We start from the raw sequence: 26,429 nt of genomic DNA on the forward strand, positions 1-26,429 counted from the left end.
CCTTTATCCGCCGAAACCGTGGAGAAACCCCACGAAACACCCTTCAATTTACCCCAGGGAAGGTGCCCCATACTCGGGTAGAGGTCTGCCACCTCTCCCTCCCTTTATCGGCCGAAACCGTGGGAAAACCCCACCGAAACACCCTTCAATTTACCTCTCCCCCCTTTAGGAAAAGGGTGAAAACCCCCCCATACTCGGGTAGGGAGGTCTGCCACCTCCACCCTCCCCCTTTATCCGGCCGAAAACCGTGGAGAAAACCCCACCGAAACACCCTTCAATTTACCCCAGGGAAGGTGCCCCATACTCGGGTAGAGGTCTGCCACCTCTCCCTCCCTTTATCCGGTCCAACACTTAGAAAAATTCCGCTTGGTCCTTACACCGGAGAAGGGCCCGTGAGTAGTAATAGGTTGGCTGCTTTTGCCCCTTCTCCGGTCAAACACTTAGAAAAATTCCGCTCGGCTCAACACTTAGAAAAATTTCTGCTGTTCACTTCAACGCTCGCTCAACCTATACTATGTGATGGTGGTGGCTTGGAGAACCGGCCCAAAGTGCCGCTCACCGGAGAAGGGAGAAGCGGTTGAGCCGTAACCGCTTCTGCCCCTTTTCCCGGCAAAATCTTTTTGGACATTTTTCTAAGTTTTTCGACCGGGGAAGGGGGAATGCAGAAGCGGTTGACCTCGTACCGCCTCCCCTTCTCCGGTCAAAATCTTTTTTGACATTTTTCTAAGTTTTTCGACCGGGGAAGGGGGAATGCAGAAGCGGTTGACCTCGTACCGCCTCCCTGCCCCTTCTCCGGTTTTTTTTTTTTTTTTTTTTTTTACTTTCACTTTCAACATGCTCCAGGCCCCTCGTGCTGCCTTGTAAGCCCAAGTTAGTGCCTCTATGGCTGGGCGTTGACCTCCAGGGCCCTCAGCCTCACCTCAACGCCCCAGTGAGTGGCTCTAAGGCTGGGTTAACATGCTCCATGACCCCCATGGTCCACCATGAGCCCCAGTGAGTGGCTCTAAGGCTGGGTTAACATGCTCCATGACCCCCATGGTCCACCATGAGTTAGTGGCTCATGGCTGGGTTCCTCCATGACCCCCCATGGTCCACCATGAGCCCCAGTGAGTGGCTCTAAGGCCCCCTGGGTTAACATGCTCCATGACCCCCATGGTCCACCATGAAAAAGGTGAGTGGCTCTAAGGCTGGGTTAACATGCTCCATGACCCCCATGGTCCACCATGAGCCCCAGTGAGTGGCTCTAAGGCTGGGTTAACATGCTCCATGACCCCCATGGTCCACCATGAGCCCCGGTGAGTGGCTCTAAGGCTGGGTTAACATGCTCCATGAGCCCCCCCATGGTCCACCCATGAGCCCGGTGAGTGGCTCTAAGGCTGGGTTAACATGCTCCATGACCCCCATGGTCCACCATGAGCCCCGGTGAGTGGCTCTAAGGCTGGGTTAACATGCTCCATGACCCCCATGGTCCACCATGAGCCCCGGTGAGTGGCTCTAAGGCTGGGTTAACATGCTCCATGACCCCCATGGTCCACCATGAGCCCCCCGTGAGTGGCTCTAAGGCTGGGTTAACATGCTCCATGACCCCCATGGTCCACCATGAGCCCGGTGAGTGGCTCTAAGGCTGGGTTAACATGCTCCATGACCCCCATGGTCCACCATGAGCCCGGTGAGTGGCTCTAAGGCTGGGTTAACATGCTCCATGACCCCCATGGTCCACCATGAGCCCCGGTGAGTGGCTCTAAGGCTGGGTTAACATGCTCCATGACCCCCATGGTCCACCATGAGCCCCGGTGAGTGGCTCTAAGGCTGGGTTAACATGCTCCATGACCCCCATGGTCCACCATGAGCCCGGTGAGTGGCTCTAAGGCTGGGTTAACATGCTCCATGACCCCCATGGTCCACCATGAGCCCCGGTGAGTGGCTCTAAGGCTGGGTTAACATGCTCCATGACCCCCATGGTCCACCATGAGCCCCATGAGGTGAGTGGCTCTAAGGCTGGGTTAACATGCTCCATGACCCCCATGGTCCACCATGAGCCCCGGTGAGTGGCTCTAAGGCTGGGTTAACATGCTCCATGACCCCCATGGTCCACCATGAGCCCGGTGAGTGGCTCTAAGGCTGGGTTAACATGCTCCATGACCCCCATGGTCCACCATGAGCCCCGGTGAGTGGCTCTAAGGCTGGGTTAACATGCTCCATGATGCTCCCCCCATGGTCCACCATGAGCCCCGGTGAGTGGCTCTAAGGCTGGGTTAACATGCTCCATGACCCCCATGGTCCACCATGAGCCCCGGTGAGTGGCTCTAAGGCTGGGTTAACATGCTCCATGACCCCCATGGTCCACCATGAGCCCCGTGAGTGGCTCTAAGGCTGGGTTAACATGCTCCATGACCCCCCATGGTCCACCATGAGCCCGGTGAGTGGCTCTAAGGCTGGGTTAACATGCTCCATGACCCCATGGTCCACCATGAGCCCGGTGAGTGGCTCTAAGACTGGGTTAACATGCTCCATGACCCCCATGGTCCACCATGAGCCCCAGTGAGTGGCTCTAAGGATCCAAGGACAAAAGTCGGAGGTTCAAGATGATCAGATACCGTCATAGTTCTGACCATAAACGATGCCAACTAGCATGAAACACAGCCTTTACTCAACCTCCAACTGGATCGAGTGATGCAGGACATTGTCTTCCAACTGGTGCCTGCATTACAAGAAAGTGAAGACAAAAGAATAAAGGAATTTCATCAGCAGGTTTAACCCTAACCCTAACCCCTAACCCTAAACCTGTAAACAAGCTTTAACCAAAAAGCCCACTTCGACAGATATGATGAGCAGGTTTTTCTGTGTTTATAAAGGCTAAGTTCGTCGATTGCTGGAAAAGGTAAAACAAATCTTACTCTCCAGCTGAAATTTGTTCGCTGTTCTGTCTGAGCGGAGGTGAGACACAAACATGGAAAAACACCAGGGCCAGATGCTAGGACAGCTGTACATATTTTGTACAATACTTTTAATTATTTGTATGCCAGGATTGTAGACGCCATGTAGTCGCACACACAGACACAGGCACACAAACTGATGCACTGACACACACGCCTGTCATACCTGCTGATAAAAACAAAGTGATGGAGATTCACCGCACCCATCCCTCCCCTATCATTTGAATCAAAGTCTTTGAGTTCCGGGGTAGTAGTACCAACAAAGTGTTTGTCTCCATCGACCTGATGGTAGCTGATCAGTCCAGTTTACCCAGAGAGCTTCAGGAGAAATATGTACATAAACGATGCCAACTATCCCTAACCCTATCAGTCCAGTTTACCCAGAGAGCTTCAGGAGAAATTTGTACTGACTGACGATAGGCACAGGAGTGTGTGGGGAAGTCAAAATGGCCTTTTGAGAGATCATCTTGCAGGAAGTTTGCCGTGAAAATAATCAAATAGAAGAAATTTCAATATGAAGGACAGCGACAAGAAACGCACAGACTGAGATCGAGATTCTGGAGAGAATCAACCACCCATATCCCCACAGGGAATAATGGGAATGAAGCATGGAGACCAAATAGAAATATGGAAATTGTAAATATTGTAAATGATGACCTGGCCCAGGGGATTGAAGAAAATCTATTTGAGTCCCCCCGAGATTTCCTCCCCTGCTTCCAGTGTCCCTGTTATACAGCGGTCTATAAGAACACATCATCTATTGTTGCTTGCTATTTTGTATTGTATTGTATTGTATTTGTATTCGTTGTTTTCTGTCACCTCATGTATTTAGCATCATTGTTCCTTTTGTCTCAGATCGTCTTGTGTGCTTGCCCATGTCTGGTGTTTGTTCCTTTGTGTGTTCTGTTTGCTCCTGCCGTCAGAGTTCTATTTGGTATGTTTCAGTCCTTGTACTGCCGCCCTTTGGTATATTAAATACCTCAGTTTTACCACCTCCTGCCTGCCTGCCTCCTCTCTGCATTTGCGTCCGAATTCCCTGCTCTCCCACTACAGACTGAGATTGAGATTCTGCAGAGAATTGACCACCCTTGGCTCATAAAAACGGAGGACTTGTATCAGACAGAGGACAGTTACTACATTGTGTTGAAGCTGAAGGAGAGAGGAGGCTTAAACAGATCCATTGCAAACCTTAAATTATAAGCTGTAATGCTGGGCCTGTAAAGCATACAGTAAATGTCACACTTTCTGTCAGAATAAGAGGAGCCAGATTTTTCTGAAACAAGGTATGTGGCATCAGTGTAGAGCTCTGAATGTGGCCTTTAATTTGAAATATGAAATCCTCAAATAACATCACACTGGCCAGACAAAACTGGCTGGTATTGCAATGAATGACACATCTCCGTTTTCCAAGAACTTCATCTTAAAAGCTGAAGTTCTCAGATTATGTAGACTGGGCAAAGTCTGTTATGAGACGACTATCTCGCAGAATTTGAGCTGCCAGATTGGTCTATGATTAAAGGTCAATACGTTTGGAAAGAGGAGATTCAACCCTTTAGTTTGATGTATTAAAACTTCAAATTAAATCTCCTGGCCAGAGGAACCAAGCCATTATGGCAAAATTGGACCCCAGAAAACACACATAACGTTGACAACACCAGTCACTTTGGTCTATTAAAAAAGGCAATGCATACATAGAAGATGAGGTTTTTACCTTCCATTTCATAAGCTGTAATATGATGCATGACTTGCCATGATTGTTGTAAGGGTGGCATTAATACAGGTTACCAGATAAAGGCCATTTGATTCTTATTATGGAGAAATGCTGGGCCTTTAAAGCATACAGTAAATGTCACACTTTCTGTCAGAATATGAGGAGCCAGATTTTTCTGAAACAAGGTATGTGGCATCAGTGTACAGCTCTGAATGTGGCCTTTAATTTGATATATGAAATCCTCAAATAACATCACACTGGCCAGACAAAACTGGCTGGTATTGCAATGAATGACACATCTCCGTATTTCAAGAACTTCATTTTAAATGCTGAAGTTCTCAGATTATGTAGACTGGGCAAAGTCAGATATGAGACAACTATCTCGCAGAATTTGAGCTGCCAGATTGGTCTATGATTAAAGGTCAATACAGTTTGAAAGAGGAGATTCAACCCTTTAGTTTGATGTATTAAAACTTCAAATTAAATCTCCTGGCCAGAGGAACCAAGCCATTATGGCAAAATTGGACCCCAGAAAACACAAATAACGTTGACAACACCAGTCACTTTGGTCTATTAAAAAGGCAATGCATACATAGAAGATGAGGTTTTTACCTTCCATTTCATAAGCTGTAATAAGATGCATGACTTGCCATGGTTGGTGTAAGGGTGGCATTAATACAGGCTACCAGATAAAGGCCATTTGATTCTTATTATGGAGAAATGCTGGGCCTTTAAAGCATACAGTAAATGTCACACTTTCTGTCAGAATATGAGGAGCCAGATTTTTCTGAAACAAGGTATGTGGCATCAGTGTACAGCTCTGAATGTGGCCTTTAATTTGAAGTATGAAATCCTCAAATAACATCACACTGGCCAGACAAAACTGGCTGGTATTGCAATGAATGACACATCTCCGTATTTCAAGAACTTCATCTTAAATGCTGAAGTTCTCAGATTACGAGACTGGGCAAAATCAGATATGAGACGACTACCTCGCAGAATTTGAGCTGCAAGATTGGTCTATGATTAAAGGTCAATACAGTTTGGAAAGAGGAGATTCAACCCTTTAGTTTGATGTATTAAAACTTCAAATTAAATCTCCCTGGCCAGAGGAACCAAGCCATTATGGAAAAATTGGACCCCAGAAAACACACATAACGTTGACAACACTAGATTGTACACCAGTCACTTTGGTCTATTAAAAAAGGCAATGCATACATAGAAGATGAGGTTTTACCTTCCATTTCATAAGCTGTAATATGATGCATGACTTGCCATGGTTGGTGTAAGGGTGGCATTAATACAGGCTACCAGATAAAGGCCATTTGATTCATTCTTATTATGGAGAAATGCTGGGCCTTTAAAGCATACAGTAAATGTGACCCTGGCCAGTGTTCAGTGGTATTTCCTGCTACAGCGGCTCTGGCCTTCGGGTCTCTGAGACCCATACGTTATTCCGTGGTATTTCCATTCTACAGCGGCCCTGGCGTTTGGGTCTCTGTGACCCACACGTTATTCCGTGGTATTCCCCTGCTACAGCGGCCCTGGCCTTTGGGTCTCTGTGACCCATACGTTATTCGTGGTATTTCCATTCTACAGCGGCCCTGGCCTTTGGGTCTCTGTGACCCATCGTTATTCCGTGGTATTTCTCCAATACAGCGGCCCTGGCCTTCGGGTCTCCGTTATTCTGTGGTATTTCTCCAATACAGCGGGCTGGCTTTGGTCTCTGTGACCCATACGTTATTCTGTGGTATTTCTCCAATACAGCGGCCCTGGCCTTTGGGTCTCTGTGACCCATACGTTATTCCGTGGTATTTCCCTGCTACAGCGGCCCTGGCCTTGGTCTCTGTGACCCTGGCCAGTTATTCCGTGGTATTTCCCAATACAGCGGCCCTGGCCTTTGGGTCTCTGTGACCCATACGTTATTCCGTGGTATTTGATCCATATGTTGCCACGTGGCCCTGGCCTTGGGGTCTCTGTGACCCATACGTTATTCCGTGGTATTTCCCTATACAGCGGCCCTGGCCTTCGGGTCTCTGTGACCCATCGTTATTCCGTGGTATTTTCCATGCTACTGGCCTTCGGGTCTCTGTGACCCTTGGGTATTCTGTGACCCATACAGCGGTTATTCCGTGGTCTTTCCCAATACAGCGGCCCTGGCCTTTGGGTCTCTGTGACCCATACGTTATTCCGTGGTATTTCCCTGCTACAGCGGCCCTGGCCTTTGGGTCTCTGTGACCCATACGTTATTCCGTGGTATTTCCATGCTACAGCGGCCCTGGCCTTCGGGTCTCTGTGACCCATACGTTATTCCGTGGTATTTTCCATACAGCGGCCCTGGCCTTGGGTCTCTGTGACCCATACGTTATTCCGTGGTATTTCTCTGCTACAGCGGCCCTGGCCTTTGGGTCTCTGTGACCCATACGTTATTCCGTGGTATTTCCCTGCTACAGCGGCCCTGGCCTTTGGGTCTCTGTGACCCATACGTTATTCCGTGGTATTTCCCTGCTACGTTGGCCCTGGCCTTTGGGTCTCTGTGACCCATACGTTATTCCGTGGTATTTCCCTGCTACAGCGGCCCTGGCCTTTGGGTCTCTGTGACCCATACGTTATTCCGTGGTATTTCCCTGCTACAGTGGCCCTGGCCTTCGGGTCTCTGTGACCCATCGTTATTCCGTGGTATTTCCCTGCTACAGCGGCCCTGGCCTTGGGTCTCTGTGACCCATACGTTATTCCGTGGTATTTCCTGCTACAGCGGCCCTGGCCTTTGGGTCTCTGTGACCCATACGTTATTCCGTGGTATTTCCATGCTACAGCGGCCCTGGCCTTTGGGTCTCTGTGACCCATACGTTATTCCGTGGTATTTCCCAATACAGCGGCCCTGGCCTTTGGGTCTCTGTGACCCATACGTTATTCCGTGGTATTTCCTCCTACAGCGGCCCTGGCCTTCGGGTCTCTGTGACCCATACGTTATTCCGTGGTATTTCCCCAATACAGCGGCCTGGCCCTTGGTCTCTGTGACCCATACGTTATTCCGTGGTATTTCCTCTACAGCGGCCCTGGCCTTGGTCTCTGTGACCCATACGTTATTCCGTGGTATTTCCCTGCTACCGCGGCCCTGGCCTTTGGGTCTCTGTGACCCATACGTTATTCCGTGGTATTTCTCCAATACAGCGGCCCTGGCCTTTGGGTCTCTGTGACCCATACGTTATTCCGTGGTATTTTTCCTGCTACAGCGGCCCTGGCCTTCGGGTCTCTGTGACCCATACGTTATTCCGTGGTATTTCCCAATACAGCGGCCCTGGCCTTCGGGTCTCTGTGACCCATACGTTATTCCGTGGTATTTCTCCAATACAGCGGCCCTGGCCTTTGGGTCTCTGTGACCCATACGTTATTCCGTGGTATTTCTCCAATACAGCGGCCCTGGCCTTCGGGTCTCTGTGGTCTGGCCTTGGGTCTCTGTGACCCATACGTTATTCCGTGGTATTTCTCCAATACAGCGGCCCTGGCCTTCGGGTCTCTGTGACCCCATACGTTATTCCGTGGTATTTCCCAATACAGCGGCCCTGGCCTTGGGTCTCTGTGACCCATACGTTATTCCGTGGTATTTCCTGCTACAGCGGCCCTGGCCTTCGGGTCTCTGTGACCCATACGTTATTCCGTGGTATTTCTCTGCTACAGCGGCCCTGGCCTTTGGGTCTCTGTGACCCATACGTTATTCCGTGGTATTTCTCCAATACAGCGGCCCTGGCCTTGGGTCTCTGTGACCCATACGTTATTCCGTGGTATTTCCATGCTACAGTGGCCCTGGCCTTCGGGTCTCTGTGACCCATACGTTATTCCGTGGTATTTCCCTGCTACCGCGGCCCTGGCCTTTGGGTCTCTGTGACCCATACGTTATTCCGTGGTATTTCTCCAATACAGCGGCCCTGGCCTTTGGGTCTCTGTGACCCATACGTTATTCCGTGGTATTTCTCTGCTACCGCGGCCCTGGCCTTTGGGTCTCTGTGACCCATGCGTTATTCCGTGGTATTTCCATGCTACAGCGGCCCTGGCCTTTGGGTCTCTGTGACCCATACGTTATTCCGTGGTATTTCCCTGCTACAGCGGCCCTGGCCTTCGGGTCTCTGTGACCCATACGTTATTCCGTGGTATTTCCCCTGCTACAGCGGCCCTGGCCTTTGGGTCTCTGTGACCCATACGTTATTCCGTGGTATTTCTCTGCTACAGCGGCCCTGGCCTTCGGGTCTCTGTGACCCATACGTTATTCCGTGGTATTTCCTCCTATACAGCGGCCCTGGCCTTCGGGTCTCTGTGACCCATACGTTATTCCGTGGTATTTCCCTGCTACAGCGGCCCTGGCCTTTGGGTCTCTGTGACCCATACGTTATTCCGTGGTATTTCCCTGCTACAGCGGCCCTGGCCTTTGGGTCTCTGTGACCCATACGTTATTCCGTGGTATTTCCCTGCTACAGCGGCCCTGGCCTTTGGGTCTCTGTGACCCATACGTTATTCCGTGGTATTTCCCCAATACCTTTGGGCCCTGGCCTTTGGGTCTCTGTGACCCATATGTTATTCCGTGGTATTCCCTGCTACAGCGGCCCTGGCCTTTGGGTCTCTGTGACCCATACGTTATTCCGTGGTATTTCCCTGCTACAGCGGCCCTGGCCTTGGGTCTCTGTGACCCATACGTTATTCCGTGGTATTTCCCTGCTACAGCGGCCCTGGCCTTGGGTCTCTGTGACCCATACGTTATTCCGTGGTATTTCCAATACTAGCGGCCCTGGCCTTTGGGTCTCTGTGACCCATACGTTATTCCGTGGTATTTTCCATGCTACAGTGGCCCTGGCCTTTGGGTCTCTGTGACCTGTGACCCATACGTTATTCCTGTGGTATTTCCTGCTACATACAGCGGCCCTGGCCTTTGGGTCTCTGTGACCCATACGTTATTCCGTGGTATTTCCCTGCTACAGCGGCCCTGGCCTTTGGGTCTCTGTGACCCATACGTTATTCCGTGGTATTTCCCTGCTACAGCGGCCCTGGCCTTCGGGTCTCTGTGACCCATACGTTATTCCGTGGTATTTCCCTGCTACAGCGGCCCTGGCCTTTGGGTCTCTGTGACCCATACGTTATTCCGTGGTATTTCCCTGCTACAGCGGCCCTGGCCTTTGGGTCTCTGTGACCCATACGTTATTCCGTGGTATTTCTCCAATACAGCGGCCCTGGCCTTTGGGTCTCTGTGACCCATACGTTATTCCGTGGTATTTCCCTGCTACAGTGGCCCTGGCATTTGGGTCTCTGTGACCCATACGTTATTCCGTGGTATTTCTCCAATACAGCGGCCCTGGCCTTTGGGTCTCTGTGACCCATACGTTATTCCGTGGTATTTCCCTGCTACAGCGGCCCTGGCCTTTGGGTCTCTGTGACCCATACGTTATTTCCGTGGTATTTCCCTGCTACAGCGGCCCTGGCCTTTGGGTCTCTGTGACCCATACGTTATTCCGTGGTATTTCCCTGCTACAGCGGCCCTGGCCTTCGGGTCTCTGTGACCCATACGTTATTCCGTGGTATTTCCCTGCTACAGCGGCCCTGGCCTTTTGGGTCTCTGTGACCCATACGTTATTCCGTGGTATTTCCCAATACAGCGGCCCTGGCCTTCGGGTCTCTGTGACCCATACGTTATTCCGTGGTATTTCTCCAATACAGCGGCCCTGGCCTTGGGTCTCTGTGACCCATACGTTATTCCGTGGTATTTCCCTGCTACAGCGGCCCTGGCCTTTGGGTCTCTGTGACCCATACGTTATTCCGTGGTATTTCCTGCTACCGTGGCCCTGGCCTTCGGGTCTCTGTGACCCATACGTTATTCCGTGGTATTTCCCTGCTACAGCGGCGCTGGCCTTCGGGTCTCTGTGACCCATACGTTATTCCGTGGTATTTCCTCCTACACGGCGGCCCTGGCCTTCGGGTCTCTGTGACCCATACGTTATTCCGTGGTATTTCCCTGCTACAGCGGCCCTGGCCTTCGGGTCTCTGTGACCCATACGTTATTCCGTGGTATTTCTTCAATACAGCGGCCCTGGCCTTCGGGTCTCTGTGACCCATACGTTATTCCGTGGTATTTCCCTGCCACAGCGGCGCTAGACTTTGGGTCTCTGTGACCCATACGTTATTCCGTGGTTTTTTCTCCAATACAGCGGCCCTGGCCTTCGGGTCTCTGTGACCCATACGTTATTCCGTGGTATTTCCCTGCTACCGCGGCCCTGGCCTTTGGGTCTCTGTGACCCATACGTTATTCCGTGGTATTTCCATGCAATACAGCGGCCCTGGCCTTGGGTCTCTGTGACCCATACGTTATTCCGTGGTATTTCCCTGCTACAGCGGCCCTGGCCTTTGGGTCTCTGTGACCCATACGTTATTCCGTGGTATTTCCATGCTACAGCGGCCCTGGCCTTTGGGTCTCTGTGACCCATACGTTATTGCGTGGTATTTCTCCAATACAGCGGCCCTGGCCTTCGGGTCTCTGTGACCCATACGTTATTCCGTGGTATTTCCCTGCTACAGCGGCCCTGGCCTTTGGGTCTCTGTGACCCATACGTTATTCCGTGGTATTTCTCTGCTACAGCGGCCCTGGCCTTTGGGTCTCTGTGACCCATACGTTATTCCGTGGTATTTCCCTGCTACAGCGGCCCTGGCCTTCGGGTCTCTGTGACCCATACGTTATTCCGTGGTATTTCCCTGCTACAGCGGCCCTGGCCTTCGGGTCTCTGTGACCCATACGTTATTCCGTGGTATTTCTCCAATACAGCGGCCCTGGGCTTTGGGTCTCTGTGACCCATACGTTATTCCGTGGTATTTCCCTGCTACAGCGGCCCTGGCCTTTGGGTCTCTGTGACCATACGTTATTCCGTGGTATTTCTCCAATACAGCGGCCCTGGCCTTTGGGTCTCTGTGACCCATACGTTATTCCGTGGTATTTCCTCAATACAGCGGCCCTGGCCTTGGGTCTCTGTGACCCATACGTTATTCCGTGGTATTTCCCTGCTACAGCGGCCCTGGCCTTTGGGTCTCTGTGACCCATACGTTATTCCGTGGTATTTCCCTTCTACCGCGGCCCTGGCCTTTGGGTCTCTGTGACCCATACGTTATTCGTGGTATTTCTCCTATACAGCGGCCCTGGCCTTTGGGTCTCTGTGACCCATACGTTATTCCGTGGTATTTCCTGCTACAGCGGCCCTGGCCTTTGGGTCTCTGTGACCCATACGTTATTCCGTGGTATTTCCCTGCTACAGCGGCCCTGGCCTTGGGTCTCTGTGACCCATACGTTATTCCGTGGTATTTCCCTGCTACAGCGGCCCTGGCCTTGGGTCTCTGTGACCCATCGTTATTCCGTGGTATTTCCCTGCTACCGCGGCCCTGGCCTTTGGGTCTCTGTGACCCATACGTTATTCCGTGGTATTTCTCCAATACAGCGGCCCTGGCCTTTGGGTCTCTGTGACCCATACGTTATTCCGTGGTATTTCTCTGCTACAGCGGCCCTGGCCTTCGGGTCTCTGTGACCCATACGTTATTCCGTGGTATTTCCCTGCTACCGCGGCCCTGGCCTTTGGGTCTCTGTGACCCATACGTTATTCGTGGTATTTGACCCTGCTACAGCGGCCCTGGCCTTTGGGTCTCTGTGACCCATACGTTATTCCGTGGTATTTCCCTGCTACAGCGGCCCTGGCCTTTGGGTCTCTGTGACCCATACGTTATTCCGTGGTATTTCCCTTCTACCGCGGCCCTGGCCTTTGGGTCTCTGTGACCCATACGTTATTCCGTGGTATTTCCCTGCTACAGCGGCCCTGGCCTTTGGGTCTCTGTGACCCATACGTTATTCCGTGGTATTTCCCTGCTACAGCGGCCCTGGCCTTTGGGTCTCTGTGACCCATACGTTATTCCGTGGTATTTCCCTGCTACAGCGGCCCTGGCCTTCGGGTCTCTGTGACCCATACGTTATTCCGTGGTATTCCCCTGCTACAGCGGCCCTGGCCTTTGGGTCTCTGTGACCCATGACCCGTTATTCCGTGGTATTTCCCTGCTACAGCGGCCCTGGCCTTTGGGTCTCTGTGACCCATACGTTATTCCGTGGTATTTCCCTGCTACAGCGGCCCTGGCCTTTGGGTCTCTGTGACCCATACGTTATTCCGTGGTATTTCCTGCTACAGCGGCCCTGGCTTTGGGTCTCTGTGACCCATCGTTATTCCGTGGTATTTCCCTGCTACAGCGGCCCTGGCCTTTGGGTCTCTGTGACCCATCGTTATTCCGTGGTATTTCCATGCTACAGCGGCCCTGGCCTTTGGGTCTCTGTGACCCATACGTTATTCCGTGGTATTTCCCTGCTACGGCCCTGGCCTTTGGGTCTCTGTGACCCATACGTTATTCCGTGGTATTTCTCCTGCTACAGCGGCCCTGGCCTTTGGGTCTCTGTGACCCATACGTTATTCCGTGGTATTTCCCTGCTACAGCGGCCCTGGGCTTTGGGTCTCTGTGACCCATACGTTATTCCGTGGTATTTCCCTGCTACAGCGGCCCTGGCCTTTGGGTCTCTGTGACCCATACGTTATTCCGTGGTATTTTCCCCTGCTACAGCGGCCCTGGCCTTTGGGTCTCTGTGACCCATACGTTATTCCGTGGTATTTCCATGCTACAGCGGCCCTGGCCTTTGGGTCTCTGTGACCCATACGTTATTCCGTGGTATTTTCCTGCTACAGCGGCCCTGGCCTTGGGTCTCTGTGACCCATACGTTACGTTATTCCGTGGTATTTCTCCAATACAGCGGCCCTGGCCTTTGGTCTCTGTGACCCATACGTTATTCGTGGTATTTCTCCAATACAGCGGCCCTGGCCTTTGGGTCTCTGTGACCCATACGTTATTCCGTGGTATTTCCCCAATACAGCGGCCCTGGCCTTTGGGTCTCTGTGACCCATACGTTATTCCGTGGTATTTTCCTATGCTACCTTGGGGTCTCTGTGCCCTGGCCTTTGGGTCTCTGTGACCCATACCTTGGTTATTCCGTGGTATTTCCCTGCTACCGCGGCCCTGGCCTTTGGGTCTCTGTGACCCATACGTTATTCCGTGGTATTTCTCCAATACAGCGGCCCTGGCCTTTGGGTCTCTGTGACCCATACGTTATTCCGTGGTATTTCTCCAATACAGTGGCCCTGGCCTTCGGGTCTCTGTGACCCATACGTTATTCCGTGGTATTTCTCTTCTACAGCGGCCCTGGCCTTGGGTCTCTGTGACCCATACGTTATTCCGTGGTATTTCTCCAATACAGCGGCCCTGGCCTTCGGGTCTCTGTGACCCATACGTTATTCCGTGGTATTTCCCTGCTACAGCGGCCCTGGCCTTTGGGTCTCTGTGACCCATACGTTATTCCGTGGTATTTCTCTGCTACAGCGGCCCTGGCCTTTGGGTCTCTGTGACCCATACGTTATTCCGTGGTATTTCTCCAATACAGCGGCCCTGGCCTTTGGGTCTCTGTGACCCATACGTTATTCCGTGGTATTTCTCTGCTACCGCGGCCCTGGCCTTCGGGTCTCTGTGACCCATACGTTATTCCGTGGTATTTCCCTGCTACAGCGGCCCTGGCCTTCGGGTCTCTGTGACCCATACGTTATTCCGTGGTATTTCCCAATACAGCGGCCCTGGCCTTCGGGTCTCTGTGACCCATACGTTATTCGTGGTATTTCTCTTCTACAGCGGCCCTGGCCTTTGGGTCTCTGTGACCCATACGTTATTCCGTGGTATTTCCCTGCTACATGGCCCTGGCCTTGGGTCTCTGTGACCCATACGTTATTCCGTGGTATTTCCCTGCTACAGCGGCCCTGGCCTTCGGGTCTCTGTGACCCATACGTTATTCCGTGGTATTCCCCTGCTACAGCTGCCCTGGCCTTTGGGTCTCTGTGACCCATACGTTATTCGTGGTATTTTCCCTATACAGCGGCCCTGGCCTTCGGGTCTCTGTGACCCATACGTTATTCCGTGGTATTTCCCTGCTACCGCGGCCCTGGCCTTCGGGTCTCTGTGACCCATACGTTATTCCGTGGTATTTCCCCTATACAGCGGCCCTGGCCTTCGGGTCTCTGTGACCCATACGTTATTCCGTGGTATTTCCCGCTACCGCGGTTCTGGCCTTCGGGTCTCTGTGACCCATACGTTATTCCGTGGTATTTCCCAATACAGCGGCCCTGGCCTTCGGGTCTCTGTGACCCATACGTTATTCCGTGGTATTTCCCTGCTACAGTGGCCCTGGCCTTCGGGTCTCTGTGACCCATACGTTATTCCGTGGTATTTCTCCAATACAGCGGCCCTGGCCTTCGGGTCTCTGTGACCCATACGTTATTCCGTGGTATTTCCCTGCTACAGCGGCCCTGGCCTTCGGGTCTCTGTGACCCATCCGTTATTCCGTGGTATTTCTCCAATACAGTGGCCCTGGGCTTCGGGTCTCTGTGACCCATACGTTATTCCGTGGTATTTCCATGCTACAGCGGCCCTGGCCTTTGGGTCTCTGTGACCCATAGGTTATTCCGTGGTATTTCCATTCTACAGCGGCCCTGGCCTTCGGGTCTCTGTGACCCATACGTTATTCCGTGGTATTTCCCCTATACAGCGGCCCTGGCTTTTGGGTCTCTGTGACCCATACGTTATTCCGTGGTATTTCTCCTATACAGCATCCCTGGCCTTTGGGTCTCTGTGACCCATACGTTATTCCGTGGTATTTCCATGCTACAGCGGCCCTGGCCTTCGGGTCTCTGTGACCCATAGGTTATTCCGTGGTATTTCCATTCTACTGCGGCCCTGGCCTTCGGGTCTCTGTGACCCATACGTTATTCCGTGGTTTTCCCCTATACAGCGGCCCTGGCCTTCGGGGTCTGTGACCCATATGTTATTCCGTGGTATTTCCCTTCTACCGCGGCCCTGGCCTTCGGGTCTCTGTGACCCATACGTTATTCCGTGGTATTTCTCTGCTACCGCGGCCCTGGCCTTCGGGTCTCTGTGACCCACATGTTATTCCGTGGTATTTCCCCTGCTACAGCGGCCCTGGCCTTCGGGTCTCTGTGACCCATACGTTATTCCGTGGTATTCCCCTGCTACCGCGGCTCTGGCCTTCGGGTCTCTGTGACCCATACGTTATTCCGTGGTATTTCCCTGCTACAGCGGCCCTGGCCTTCGGGTCTCTGTGACCCATACGTTATTCCGTGGTATTTCCCTTCTACAGCGGCCCTGGCCTTTGGGTCTCTGTGACCCATACGTTATTCCGTGGTATTTCCATGCTACAGCGGCCCTGGCCTTCGGGTCTCTGTGACCCATACGTTATTCCGTGGTATTTCTCCAATACAGCGGCCCTGGCCTTCGGGTCTCTGTGACCCATACGTTATTCCGTGGTATTTCCCCAATACAGCGGCCCTGGCCTTCGGGTCTCTGTGACCCACACGTTATTCCGTGGTATTTCTCCAATACAGCGGCCCTGACCTTTGGGTCTCTGTGACCCATACGTTATTCCGTGGTATTTCCATGCTACAGCGGCCCTGGCCTTCGGGTCTCTGTGACCCATACGTTATTCCGTGGTATTTCCATGCTACAGCGGCCCTGGCCTTCGGGTCTCTGTGACCCATACGTTATTCCGTGGTATTTCCATGCTACAGCGGCTCTGGCCTTCGGGTCTCTGTGACCCACACGTTATTCCGTGGTATTTCCCCTACACAGCGGCCCTGGCCTTTGGGTCTCTGTGACCCATACGTTATTACGTGGTATTCCCCTGCTACAGCGGCCCTGGCCTTCGGGTCTCTGTGACCCATACGTTATTCCGTGGTATATCCCTTCTACCGCGGCTCTGGCCTTCGGGTCTCTGTGACCCATATGTTATTCCGTGGTATTCAGGGCACTCCGGCCTGGCTCGTAGTAGTAACACAGCAATGGTAAGGGAAAGGGGGAAAGAAACAAACCTCATCCTCGTCCTACTAAACACTTTTATTATACACACACACACACACACACACACACACATTTACACTGTTCACATTTGTCTTTTTGTTTTTGTCATCTTTGCTTCGTCTTGTTCTGTTGGACCTTTTTTACTCTTTGTACTCGGTTCAGCAGCCGGTCGCGACGCCGGCATGGCCCGTTGTGTGACTCTAAATGAGGAGCTGCATCGTTTTCTCAAACGCGCAGAACAAGAGGCACGCTCAGCACGCTCAGCACGCGCAGTACACGCGGCGCGCGTAGCGCGCGAGGCACGCGCGGCACGCGCGGCACGTATAGCTCGCGTAACACGAATAGCACGTGAGGCACGCGCAGCACGCAATGTCCCCCACGTGGAAGAGATGGAAGACCCAAACACACAAGTGGAAGAGATGGAAGACAAAAACACACAAGTGGAAGAGATGGAAGACAAAAACACACGAGTGGAAGAAGAAGAAGAAGAAGAAGAAGAAGATGATGAAGAAGAAGAAGAAGAAGAAGAGGAAAAAGATATTGATGATGATGACCAGAGCGACTCTGACGAGGAAGACAAATGGTCATCCGGCGGGTGTGCGTCAGAAGACGACAGAGACAAACATGACGCAGCCGACGGAGAAAAAGACTGCCGCGGAGAAAAGGACTGCCGCGACGCCAGTGACCACGACGCGGGAGAAGAGGACTACGATGTCGCTGACAACCGAGACGAACTAGGACAAGAACAAGGTCAAGAACAATGTCAAGGACAGGAACAAGAACAAGGACAAGAATCAGGAGCAGACATAGCCGCAGCAGCCCAAGAGGGTGTACGGCAAAGGGAGAAGAAAAGGGGGAAGAAGAAGAAGAAGAAGAAGAAGAAGAAGAAGAAGAAGAAGAAGAAGAGGGCCAAGACGACGGGCAGGATGAGCAGGACGAGCAGGAGAGCGAAAAGGTTTGTGTCGAAAAAACGGCGAAATCGAATGGTCCTCAACGACGTATCATCCCAGTCGCCCTCGACCTCATTTCCGTGGCACAGCACAAGAACGAGAAGGAGAACAAGACCAAGAACAAGACCAAGAACAAGACCAAGACCAAGCAAGACCACAGATGCGCTTAACGCCCAGAGAACCGGGACCCACAGAGTACGCGGCCACACGCGTCCGTGACATACTCTCCACGTTCGACCTGTTGGTCACGCGGCGCATACTAGAGATCGTGGTGACCGCCACGAACCTCGAGGGCCTGAGGAAATGCGGCAAGGACTGGAAAACGACGGACGTCACGGAGCTGCGCGGCTACCTCGGGCTGCTGCTCCTCGCCGGCGTGTACAGGTCCCGAAACGAGGCCCTGGAGAGCCTGTGGCACGAGGAGAGCGGCAGGGCCATTTTCCGCGGCACAATGTCGCTCAAGCGATTCCACGCGCTCTCGCGAGTGCTGCGATTCGACGACCGCGAGACGAGAGGCGCCAGACGAGCCTCGGACAAACTGGCGGCCATACGAGAAGTGTGGGACGCCTGGGTGCGGCGGCTGCCTCGCCTCTACAACCCGGGCTCCGACGTGACCGTGGACGAGCAGCTGGTTCCCTTTCGAGGTGTGTGTGTGTGTGTGTGTGTGTGTGTGTGTGTGTGTGTGTATGTGTGTATGTGTGTGTGTGTGTGTGTGTGTGTGTGTGTGTGTGTGTGTGTGTTTTTGTAACTTTTCCATCGTCACTCTTTCCCTCCCATGCTCATGCTCATTGTTGTCCGTCACGTCCACCAAGGTCGATGCTCCTTCCGCCAGTACATGCCCAGCAAGCCCGCCAGGTACGGACTCAAGTCGTGGGTGGCCTGCGACGCCGGCTCCAGCTACGCGTGGAACATGCAGGTCTACACGGGCAAGTCTGTGAGCGGCGAGCCCGAGAGGAATCAGGGCGCCCGAGTGGTGATGGACCTGACCGAGGGCTTGCGGGGCCCCCGCAATGTCACGTGCGACAACTTTTTCACCTCCTACGAGCTGGCCCGGCGGCTCCTCCACGACAGGCGCCTCACCGTGGTGGGCACGATGCGCAAAAACAAGCCCGAGCTGCCGCGCGTCTTGCTCGACACCAAGGGCCGCGCGGTCTTCTCGTCCAGGTTCGCCTTCACGCCCACCGTCACGCTGGTGTCCTACGTGCCCAAGAGGAACAGGAACGTGGTGCTGCTGAGCACGCTGCACACGGGGGACGCGCGGGTCAGCGCCTCCACGGCCGCCAAGCCCGACATCATCCTGCACTACAACAGCACCAGGGGCGGCGTGGACAACCTGGACAAGCTCGTCGGCACGTACAGCTGCCGCAGGAAGACAGCGCGCTGGCCCCTCGCCCTGTTCCACAACATCCTCGACGTGTCCGCCTACAACGCCTTTGTGCTCTGGCGAGAGCTCAGGCCCGAGTGGCTGCGCGGCAAGCTCAACAGACGCAGGGCTTTCCTCGAGCAGCTGGGCAGGGCGCTCGTCACTCCGCTCATCGAGAGACGCTCGCGTCTCCCTCGCACGCAGGCGTCCTCCGCGCTTGTCAAAGCCGTGGCGGCGAGGTCATGCGCTGGTGTCAGGCGAGCCCGACAGGACCAGCGAGGAGACGAGGAGGAAGGAAGAAGACGGCGATGTGGAGGAGGACGAAAACGACATGGAGGAGGAGGAGGACGAAAATGATGAGCAAGACGACGAGGAGGAAGCAGCGCCGAGAGCACCGAGAGTGCCCAGCAAGCGAAAGAGGTGTCAGCTCTGTCCAAAGAAAAAGGACCGCAAGACACACACACCGTGTGCGGTGGCTGCCAGAGATACATCTGCGGGAGCTGCACACAGCCCTACTGCGCGGACTGCGTGAGACAGTAGCCTCTTGGCTCGGCGGGCAGTTTGAGCTTCGTGTTTGCCTTTACGCTGCACACACACACAAAAAAAAAAAAAGCGACATCAACTTTCCAATGCAACAAGGGCCCCGGGACCCGAGGGACACAAGCCGCCACGAGGCCAGTAGCGAGATACAAAAATGTCATTGACTAGGCGAGGGTCCCGGAGACCCCCAAATAGGCCAAATAGTTGCCTGTCAAATCGTAGACTAGGTTCCGGGGACGTGGCAAGGCTGTCAAATGGTAGACTAGGGTCCCGGGGACCCGAAGGACGAGGCGAGCGTGTGACATGGAATAACATGGTAACATAAGCCAGGGTCCCGGGGACCCAAAGGACAGAGGGCGAGGCTAGTGAAATGGAATAACATGGTAACATAAGCCTGGGTCCCGGGACCCAAAAGGACTAAAGAGTTCCCGTGACACGAAGGCTAGGGTAGCAAATGAATAGAAACAATGACTTTTGGGAAGGGTCTGGGGACCCAAAGGACTGAGGAGAATGACATCTTTTGGCAGACACGGACAACGTCGGACATATTTATGATTGAATTCTCATATGGTGAAAAACAAAAGTGAATAAACTAAACAAGTTCAAAACAAAAATAGTTAACTATTTAAGACGAAGGACAATACAAGGGTTTTTGCCTGCGGGATGGTCTGGGTTGTAACATTGGACTCTAAAGAGAGCCTCTTGATTATTTAGAGACAGACTGCAACAAGGCAAAACATACTAAATAGGTCGAGTTATTTGACTATTAAGTTGATTTTGTCCGCAGGGCTGCACAAACACGGGTTTTCACGTAAGTTTCCCGAACAAATAACCTCGCGGTGTGGTGACGATCACATCGACCAAGACATAGTATACTATAAAGTCCAAGAATCAATTATGGGAAACGAAATTTCCCGTTCCAGTGATGCAACTGGACCCATAGTGGGTGAAATGACTCATAAATATGGACCGGATTGTTTTTGCGATGTCTGTCATAACTGGTCATAAAGCTTTGGCTTTCCGAGAAACGGATCTTTGTGTACAAAGACACTGAGAATGTTAAAGCAAGATTTTAGAAGAAGTAGAAAGAAAATTAATGGGAAAATCAATAATTAAGACACGGGATTTAAAGCTACTGAGTAGCCTACAGGAAAAACAAAGAATGTTTTAAGAAAACAGTGATCTAGGGAAAGAATGCAAACACACATGCACCAATAACCTCATCAGTTCTAACCAAAGCCTATTTCTGAGCTTTCTCTAAAAATCAGGAAGACAAGCTGGAGAAACGGAGGGACGAAGAGGACACGGACTCAACAATCGGACAGGACCAACAGCATCAGTCACACCTGCATCGGGTGGAAAGACCAACAAGTACCTGAGAAAACCATGTTTGAAGCGTTTGTCTGCATGTTACAACAGGCTGGTGGGCAACATATGGAGCTCGGACCCGAAGGAAAAAAAAGGCTGCTCCCACAAAGGACGTGGTCAAGCCAGAGAGAGGCCGAGGCGGGCACCGTGGGCAAAATGGTGAGCCCTACAACCGAGACCAGTGTTTGTACTGCAAGGACTTTGGACATTGGGTATGTAAATGCCGAAGAAAAGCAAATAACACCTCCGACAAAGAACAACACTTGTCCCTCTGTTTGACTGAGTCCAACAGCTGATGAAGAAGGTAGTGCTGACACACACACACTCACTTCATGCAATGAAGAAATGCTTTGCACTGATACACTGTTTTTGTTTTTGCTATTAGGGACAATTGATAGGTTAGAAAGTTCTGAAAAATAATCTATTCAGTTAAACCATTATAGTATGTTATCTTCTGAAACCTAGAAGAAAATGCCTACTACTGAGGGTAAAGTTAAAGGGGTTCCTCACATAACTTGATTATTAGAGCTAAAGATTTGACAGTGAAGATTATTTGGTCATTCTATTTAACAGTGAGAGAACAATTCTCTGTTCCTCTCTCCTGTACATGGGAAAAAAAACAATTCTTGGTGTATAAAGGTTCCACTTATTTGGTTTAGGTAGTGATTTAAGGTGCACTTTTAACATTGGTTTAACCTCCACACCTGACGGATTGAGAATTTCTCCTAATGTTCAACTAGCGTAACCACGTAAATTACAGTGTGGCTAAAATGACCTCACTGAGGCGGCGTCTGTAATCAGCCCTGCCTCTGACTGCATGAAACCTGACAACCAATACATCACTCAAGGCTGCATCTGCTTTTTATCCCTCAGGAAAAGTTGTTTGGTGCAGTGCTGTTTTCATGTAAAATGAACAGAATAGCAGCTTATTCAGATTAGTGTTAACGATTAGATTTTTACTTGAGCCGGTCACCTAGAATGTCTGTACCGTTCCTGATGTCACTGTAAGACTTTTGCTGCCAAAGTTATTGAAGCGTTCGTGGATATGAAACTGTCTCTGCAGTCTTCCCGATGCTGGGACTGCCAGATCCCTAAAAACAGTTCATACAGACATACACGTAAATACACATGCTTGCAATGAAGACATGCTTTTTGCACGCTACAAACACTCCCCACATGATAGACAGATCAAATTAGACATAAAAACAGCACGACAAACAGAAATAACTTTTGGAAAATATGTCCAAGTATTCAATGTGTTTGTCTGGTGTGTATACAAATTGCCTACCATGGTGTTAATTATACAAGGGAAGAAAATTGGATTTTTAGTTGATTCGGGAGCAACAATTTGGGTTTAGTGAAGTTTTGTTCTTCAAATCAGAAGCACTCTGGTAAACTAGGTTTTTTTTTTCCCTTAGAGAAATGGTTAGAAGAATGGTTATCTCAGAGTAGTTCACCATTCTTATGATTTGAGTATATTCAGATCCTTAGGATCCTGAACTAGATAAGAAAGGAAAATGTTCATTGTTTCTTTCTCCCTTCCATCTGAGTGTCCTGTAAATTTGTTATGCAGATTGCATTTGAAAATGTCTCTTTGAAATTGAAGACATTCTTTCACCCACGGGTCTTAGGAATGTTTATTCTTTTGCCCACTGGCAGTCAGTCAGTCCAAAAACGATTGAGGCGCTTTCACCTACCTATACCCTGTTTTATTCTGAACTGAGAATGTTTCACATGTCCATGTATCATGATGTCTGTATTTACGTTAATTTACGTTAATATATGATTTTTAAAACAATAAATGCAGAAAAAAAAATAAATCAGAAAAAAAAACATCAAAAAAAAAAACACAGCATTAGAAAGCTGTCTTACCTTTGGCCAGTATTTGAACACCATTTGTGCTCTTAAAAAGTACCTTTACATTTTTACAAAATTTGTGCAAATTTGGGGTGAGCATAACAGTAGAAAATACAAAAAATAAAATTACTAAAGCAACATGGTGCCCCAAATATTATTACCAAGTTCCAACCCATGCCGACTTTGCCCAATTAGGCCCCTGTGGGGCTCATAGAGTAGGCCCACATGGGCTTCCCATGTTGGGTTACAGAACACATATGGGGCCCACACAACTTGCCTACAACTTGTCTACTTCCAGCCAATGCCCACTTAGCCCCTCTTATCCCTTACAGGGCCCCACAGTCAGCCCACATGGGAAGCCCATGTGGGCTCATGCTGAAGGAACCATCTGGGGCCCAAGAAATGATACTCAGTTCCATCCCATGCCCACCCTGCCCACCTATATCCCCTATGGGGCCCATAGAGTTGGCCCACATGGGCTTACCATGTGGGGCTCATGTTTGGTGATCCATATGGGGCCCACATAACTTGCCTACTTCCATCCCATGCCCACCCTGCCCACCTATATCCCCTATGGGGCCCTTAGAGTTGGCCCACATGGGCTTTCCATGTGGAGCCCATGTTACTGGAACAACATGGGCCCCAAATATTATCATCAAGTTCCACCCCATGCTGACTTTGCCCAATTAGTTCTATTGTTGGGCCCTAGAGTATGCTCACATGGGCTTCACATGTGGGGCGCATGTTACAGAACCCACATGGGGCCCACATAACTCACCTACTTCCATCCCATGCCCACTTTGCCCGCTCATATCCCATATGGGGCCCAGAAAATTTGCCCAGTTCAAGCCCATACCCATGCAGCCCCTTTGTAATCCATATGGGGCCCACATGTACATGTTGGCTGGGTTAGAGCACCTTGAACATTATTCTGACATAAAAACATCTTGATAAGCACTTCTGGTAGGAAATGACTAAAAAGCTATTTCAGATATGGAAACAAGCTTTGAGGCCGTTTGGAGCACCTTGAACATGATTCTGAAACAGAAATATCTTTATAGGAGTTTCTTGAAGGAAATGACTGTAAAGCTATTTTAGTGATGCAAACAAGCTTTACACGCTGCAAGAAGCTGTTGTGGTGGAAGTTTTCCTTGAGCAGCGTTAGTGATATTCATGATGAAATCAAAGCGAATAACGACCGTTTGAGAATTAAACCAAAGTTTGGTCTTTGAGTATTTATTTACATTTGCAAATGGAGAAAACAGTTTCAAAGGTACATGCAGCACAACTGAAAATGTCTTTCTAACCTAAAATCTAAACATCCAAACATCATATAGTGAAGACCTCTGTTAAGCCACCCCTCTAAATGTGTCTTTTAGCAAGGCCATAGTTGAAGAAATGACATCACCTCACCTCACCTTCCCCTCTGCTCTCTGTTCTTAACATTAGCTTTAACAACACTTTTATCTCAGGAGACAGAAACCTACGTAGTTCTCACTGTTGTAAACAGTCATCGGCCTTCTCCACTTCTATCTAAGCAAAAAGTCAACAATGTGAGGAGCTTCAAGCTAGTAAATCTAAATAACTCTCTAGGCTATAGTTCACGGTTGCCAACTATTTCACTTGGAGTCTTTTGAATCTACACATGAAGAAGCTAAATCTTGTGGCGTTATAAAACAATCTTTAAACAAATGGTTAATATAATTAAACAAATGGTTAAAATAAAATTTGCCACCACAGTTCACCCTTTTGATTACAAAATAATCACAAAAATAAAATTTACTTTTAAAGATTCAACCCTATGGATATTCATTTTATTTCTTACCTGTTAAATGGAAAAGTACAAAAAACCTCTTTTTTAAATAGTAGCGAGTGTTCACGTAAAAAAAAACAGTATCAGAGTCCAAACATTATTATCATATTCAGAAAGACGGAATACGTCAGAAGGCTCAATCATTTTTACCATAAGAATGAAGAACTCTTTTTCTTGATTAGGGTAATAACATAGCAAACACAAAAAAACAAATCTGAAGACCAAACATAATCTGCTAAAAACCCTAGACCTGAATGTCACTGGTTAATGTCACATTAGACTACTGCCTTATAATTTGTGTAAAGAATGTGTTATGTATTTAAACATTAAAATAACCTGGTGTGAATGTGAACATTTAGTAATTTCATATCTACCCATACGGGTGAAGTCAAATTTTCTATAAAGCTGATAATTAAATTATCCAATGCCATCAAATGCTTCCCCCCTTTGGTTATTTTAATATAAATCAATTGAAACACGCTCAGTGCAATTATCAAAGCTCTCACAGAGTGAAAGTTGAGAAGAATCAGAATAACACTTACCCCTCCTTGTCTCTAACATCATTAAGTGCTGTCACAGCACAAATAAAATTCAGTTATTCTATGTGTGTAGTTTCACTGGAAATAGCTTATTTCTGTAAGCGAAGAAATAGTGAACAAAAATCATTATGACCTACATCACGCATACATTTCCTAACTAAACCCAAGTCATTCCTTAGTAGAAAATGTATCTATTAGATAATCTTTCAAGAGTCAAACGTGGTGTCTATGTGTCATCAAAATGTGGAAGGTGAAATTACTTCAATGTAATAAAAGATCCACAAGGAACATTTCCTAAGTTCTAAAGCACACAACAAAATGGCCTAGGTCTTTATACTTAACTTTGTTCAATATTAACAATATTGCTGTTTAGGAATAATTTACTTTCTTTATCAATAATCTATCAGTTGAGTTTGTGTGGTCATGAGGAACCACATAAGGTACAAAGCCCCAATTAGCCCCAATTTAGTAGCATTTGTATGCCAAACATCCTTTTCTTTTCTCTTTCTCTTTTCACCGTCTATCTGCCAATCCTTCCTCCTGAAGTTGTTATCACCACGGAATCCCCAGGCTTGACACCTGGATTCTCATGGCCAAAAGAGCAGAAGAAAATTACCCTAGCCTATCATTTCCCTTATACTGCCGTGGAAGAAATAGGTGTTTTTTTATTATGGGCCTCTCCCTACCTATGTATAAATAAAGATTCTTTGGAGCAAATCGGAACCAATAAAACAAAAATAATTACTATTGCATCCCTTACACTACTGTGTCAATCAGGGGGTAGATGAGGGATCAGGGGGTCCTTTTGTTTACAGTTCAACTATCAATTTTGTCAATTTTGTTGTCAGCTAAGCAGATTTTTTCTTTAAATGTACAGTTGTTAACTATTCTAGCACTTTGGTTATTCAAGGTCTTTTAAACTGGAGCTACAATGATGTCACAACAAGTGTTTCAAACGTCTTTAGAAAAATCAACCTAATTTTTTTTTTTTTTTTTATTTAACACTTTTTCTTTCCCTTGCTACTTTTCCCTTATTCTTTATTAAACCCCTTATTTATCATTGCTATACTATATCCCTCCTTTTTGAGACATGACAAAGCTCATGACTCAAAAGCAATATAAATAATCTGTTTAATATTCTAATCCTTAACATTGTTCTAGGTCTTACAGCAAATCCTGTTTATCCGTAACAAAAAGTTCAATAAATAATTTCTTTAGGGGAATTTTCACCTTAGTAAATTTTTCAACGTCAACATCAACTAATTTAGTTAAAACAATTTGTGATATAGCAACCCAAAAACTCATTAGAGTACAATATGAAATGTACTGCTTTTAGGATTAAATCTCATTTAAACCTTCATTTATTCAATATCATT

At 49.5% G+C, this 26,429-nt stretch overlaps 1 protein-coding gene across 1 annotated transcript in view; it reads left to right on the forward strand.

The window, feature by feature from the left end:
• LOC114551642 (piggyBac transposable element-derived protein 4-like) overlaps nt 1-19,293 on the forward strand; it is a 20,461-nt gene extending 1,168 nt beyond the window's left edge. Inside the window, exons 2-4 of the mRNA XM_028572649.1 lie at nt 17,230-17,373; nt 17,663-18,217; nt 18,386-19,293. Coding sequence (XP_028428450.1) covers nt 17,230-17,373; nt 17,663-18,217; nt 18,386-19,293 — 1,607 coding nt within the window. The remainder of the gene's footprint in view (nt 1-17,229; nt 17,374-17,662; nt 18,218-18,385) is intronic.
• The last annotated feature ends 7,136 nt before the right edge of the window (nt 19,294-26,429 follow it).

This window comes from Perca flavescens, unplaced genomic scaffold (assembly GCF_004354835.1).
Source record: "Perca flavescens isolate YP-PL-M2 unplaced genomic scaffold, PFLA_1.0 EPR50_1.1_unplaced_scaf_3, whole genome shotgun sequence".
NCBI lineage: Eukaryota > Metazoa > Chordata > Actinopteri > Perciformes > Percidae > Perca > Perca flavescens.